Source organism: Cebus imitator, unplaced genomic scaffold (genome assembly GCF_001604975.1).
Source record: "Cebus imitator isolate Cc_AM_T3 unplaced genomic scaffold, Cebus_imitator-1.0 Scaffold187, whole genome shotgun sequence".
Classification (NCBI taxonomy): domain Eukaryota; kingdom Metazoa; phylum Chordata; class Mammalia; order Primates; family Cebidae; genus Cebus; species Cebus imitator.
In genome coordinates this window covers 2,017,539-2,021,639 of record NW_016107502.1, presented here as the reverse complement: position 1 = coordinate 2,021,639, position 4,101 = coordinate 2,017,539, and the positions used below count along the sequence as shown (strand labels likewise).

The 4,101-nt window shown below is 57.6% G+C and overlaps 1 protein-coding gene across 8 annotated transcripts in view; it reads right to left on the bottom strand.

The window, feature by feature from the left end:
• Window positions 1–3,210, bottom strand: part of CHD4 (chromodomain helicase DNA binding protein 4) — a 37,421-nt gene extending 34,211 nt beyond the window's left edge. For 3 of the 8 annotated variants that reach the window (XM_017546114.2, XM_017546116.2, XM_017546119.2), the window contains exons 1-2: window positions 3,069–3,209; window positions 2,040–2,217 (exon numbers count right to left, since the gene is read on the bottom strand). In XM_017546114.2, coding sequence (XP_017401603.1) covers window positions 2,040–2,139 — 100 coding nt within the window. In that variant the 5' untranslated portion in view covers window positions 2,140–2,217; window positions 3,069–3,209. Of the gene's footprint in view, window positions 1–2,039; window positions 2,218–2,306; window positions 2,324–3,068 lie in introns of those variants that run through there. The other 5 variants (XM_017546118.2, XM_017546121.2, XM_017546117.2 and 2 more) reach the window with 4 other exon arrangements.
• Between the last annotated feature and the right edge of the window lie 891 nt (window positions 3,211–4,101).

Genomic DNA, 4,101 nt, shown 5'->3' with positions numbered 1-4,101 from the left:
AATATATATCTCCTTCCTTCAATCTCTTAGCTCTTGACCCACCAGCATTGGCCCTAAAATGTCTCTGGCTCCTCACTTCCTGAGCTAGACAGATACTATGGAATATGAGACATTAGGCTGGACAAAGCATCATCAGCCTCCCTGATTCTCACTCAGCCCAGAATGAGACCAGGCACAAGAAAGCCCCTCCCATTCCCTTGGGAATGGAACACCAGCCTGGATTTCACGAGAATCATTTTCTTAAGGGCTTTTCCTCACCAATCCCCCCCGCAATGCCCACCAGCTGCATCTCAGCACCCCCATAAAAGCTGGAAGTGGAGACAAAGATAACCCATGGAGGCAAAGGGGATATCCTTCCATGCACATAGAGCCCCCAAACTTCTCAGGCAAATAATATGCTGAAATGGCAAACAGCAAAATGACTGAGATAAAGTGAGTATAAACCATCTGAAACATGATTAAAAAGATGGAACTAAGCTGGGCATGGTGGCTCACACCTGTAATCCTAGCACTTTGGGAAAGGGACAGGAATGGGATGTGGCAAGTGGAAAAAGTGGGTCACTCTACAGCCCAGGACAGAGTTCACAGCTCCTGCACAGCTCCCAGTCAACATGAGGGGCAGCCCCAGACCAATGGGCCAATGGGAGGCCAAGATGTGGAACCCACAATGTCTAGGCAACACTACAGTTTCTCATGCCCCTCTTAGAAGGACAGGGTCCCCTTACCACCACACCACCACCACCACTCTGCTCTCACCTTGGGCAAGAGCACAGAAATCTGCCTCTCTACCCTACACAAGGATGAAACCAAGTTTCTCATCCCAACAGTTGAAGACTCCATGACAAGACTAACCCCTCTCCTAAACGGCCTCAGGTTGAAGTAAAGACTTCCAACTTAAAAAGTGCAAAATTTGAGAGCATCTCTCCCAGACCACTGCAACTTCGACTGGAGTTAAGAAGGCAGATGTGAAGGACGCTGGATGAGAAACAAAAACAGGATCAGCAGGCTCCAGAATGAGAAGAAAAGTGGAAGCAGAAGGGATGAAGAAATGGCATGTAGGGAAAAAAAAAAACGAAAGTCAAGGAAACAAGTAGGTGACTTAGCTAGGGGCTCTGAAGAAAGAAAAGAAAGAGACCTGCTTAGGAACACGACATCAATCATCATCTGAGAACAGACAAGGGCTCCCCCAATCAGCCAGAGTGGTTTTATAAACATACGGGTTTGGCCAGTTCATGGAGCCACCCCAAAACACAGATAGTGCAACCTCTAGCACACCTACAACAAGGCACTTCACACTGCCGGCCTAAACCCCAGGCTTCCTCACAGAGGCAGAAGCTGCCCGGAAAAAAAGCCAGAATTATGTCCACTAGCCAGGAGAAGAGGGGTGCCCTCCCTTCTTTTGCCCCTCCTCGCTAGGCTATTACATCCTCTCCGAGCCCCCATCACTCCCCCCACTCAAAACATTCCAGCAATCTGCCTGGCTAAAAGCGCTCCAGATCACGCTGAGGAGCGCGATTCAAACTTCACACAGTTGAGACAGCACAGAAAACCGGTAACTGATCAGAAGCTAAAAATAATCAGATAGTGTAACCAGCACTCCCTCTTTCCTTTCCACAGAGGCAACCACAGGATCCTACTAGCACAGATGCCCGGCTGGTCTTCTCAGAATCCTCAACGTCCCCCTCCACCACCACCACCACCACAAGCCTCCAGGGGTCCCAACTACCTGCATTCCTCCGAGGACCCACACACAAGGTAATGCCTGCCAGCCCAGAGAGCTCCCTCAACTGGGAGCTGCAGAGCATTCCTCAAGACAGAGTGCAGCAAGCTGGCATCTCCGTCCGCGGTGCCCAGGAGGCACATGGCTTCCACCCCCCTCACACCAGAGCTCCGCAGAAGGGAACCACTCCCTTCGGATGCCCTCCACCTTCGGCTCTGCACAGAGACAGCTGAGCAACACAGCCCTGCCTCCCCAGAGTCGTCACTTGGGAGAATCCAAATGCCTCCTTCCCACCCAGGGCCCTTGGGGAAGATGTTACCTGGGTGGGGTGGGGGCAGGCTGTTGTTCAAAAGTGCATCCATATCCTCCTCCTCACTGCCCGCCGAGCAGGGGGACGGGGAGCCCAGGCCCGACGCCATCCCCTTCCGCTCCCGGCCAGGGAATTGGCCCAGCTGCTCCTGCCGGCGGCCTGGGGCCCTCTACACTGGCCCGAGTCACTGTGCGGGGGAGGGGGGAGAAAGAGAGCACAGTCAGTGACGCGCACTGTCCCCCTCCCCCACACCCACCCGCTCTTTCCGCCCCCCACCCCAGCCACCCTAGCAGGGCACCCGAACCGCTCAGGCTGAACTTAGTTCCACACTCCTCGGGGGCAGCCCGGAAGCCGGCTCCCCGGCAGGCGCCCCCACGGAGCAAGGGAGCGACGCCTCCGAGGGCAGGCTGGTGCAGGCGCGGGGAGGGAAGACGCCGGGCTGGACCGAGCGGGGTGTGACGGGGGAGGGGGTCCGAGTGGTAGCGGCGCGAGGGGGGGGCCAGGGGAGGCAGCAGGCAACAAGGCGCTCGGGGACACAAGGTCACTTGGGGGTGGGGGGGCGCCTCCCTGCGCCCGGGGAGGGGCCAGTCCCCAGACAGGGCAGCTCTCCAAAGGCTGTCCTCTGGGACAACTCAGGTTCTCCTCAAGAGGTGCGGGGACGAGGGGGCGTGGAGGCTCGGGCACTGCGGGGGGCCGGAGGCAGGGACGCGGGGGACGAGAGCGTCCCACCGGGAAGGGGGCCGGGCCACGTGTGTCCCGGGGGGCAAGTGATCAAAGGGCGAGGGGGCGGACGCCGGGCATTGTGGGAGACCAAGCCGGAGGCGGAGGGTCGCGGGGAGCAAGACTCCGGCAGCGTTAGGGCGGGGGCTGGAAGGAGGCCGGGCGCCCTGCAGGGCCAGGAAAGGAAGGGTCGGCTCCTCCGGGCAAGGGGCGGTCTGCGGGTCGGGGGACGCCTGACGAAGGGGCGGGTGACGGGATGACCCTCTGGGCTGGTCGGGCCGTGAGGGGCGTCTTTTTGGGAACCCGCGCTCTCCTCACCCCGGAGCCGCCGCAGGTCGCGCTGGGTCCGGCCTGGTGTCACTCCCGCTCCGACTCCTCCTCGCCGCGGCCGAAGGGGGGAAAATGGCTCCGGCTCCGGCGTCGCCTCTTAAAGGGCCTGAAACACCGGCCGGGAAATCCCACCGCACAGGCCCCGCCCCCCCACGGACAGCCCATAATAACCTCAACCAACTCCAACCCCCCCTCCACTACCGCCACCCTCCTCCCCAGGTCTCCTGGGCAACCCCCGCCCCCTCGTCGCTCAGGCAACCACTGGCCACGCCCCTTCGAGCGCGCGCGCGCGTGTCACCTGGGCAACCGCCCACCTCCTGGCCATCCCATAATACACACGGACACTCCCCCCACATACACACAACACGCACCCCGCCCCCCTTCACATTTCATACACATATATACCAGGGGCTACTGACATCTCATGATATTGCAGACCTTTTGCAACTAACCCTCTTAGACATCCCATAATAGCCATCCTTTGCCAACTTCTTCACTCTTGGCCCTAATGCTAACATCCCATAATAATTCATCACCCCTCCCTCCCCATGGCCATCCCATAATAAGCAGCCCTCCCGGCACTTATGCCTTATATCCCATAATACTCATCCCCATCCCCCACAGACATCCCATAATAACCACTCTCCATCCACCCCCAGTTTGATATCCCATAATAGTCAGAAACTCACCCCCCCCCATACTACAACAACGGACACTCGGCCTCCTCCCACACACATCCCGTAATAATCAGTCTCCCACTTTCTATACTGGCATCCCATAATAGCTAACCCCCTGGAGCTGCCCTCAGTCCCTTCAGGCTAGGGTCTAGAGGCTCACATCACCCCCAGCCTTCCCTCTCCTAGCTTCATAGTCTATGATAAGTACCCCTCCTCTATCAAAAAGATAACGCATAATGATCAACTGCCCTACTGTCGCCCTACAGATGGACGGACATCTAATCTCTTTTCCTTTAACACTGGAAAGCTATCCCATAATAATTTTACTCTCCTACCCACATCCT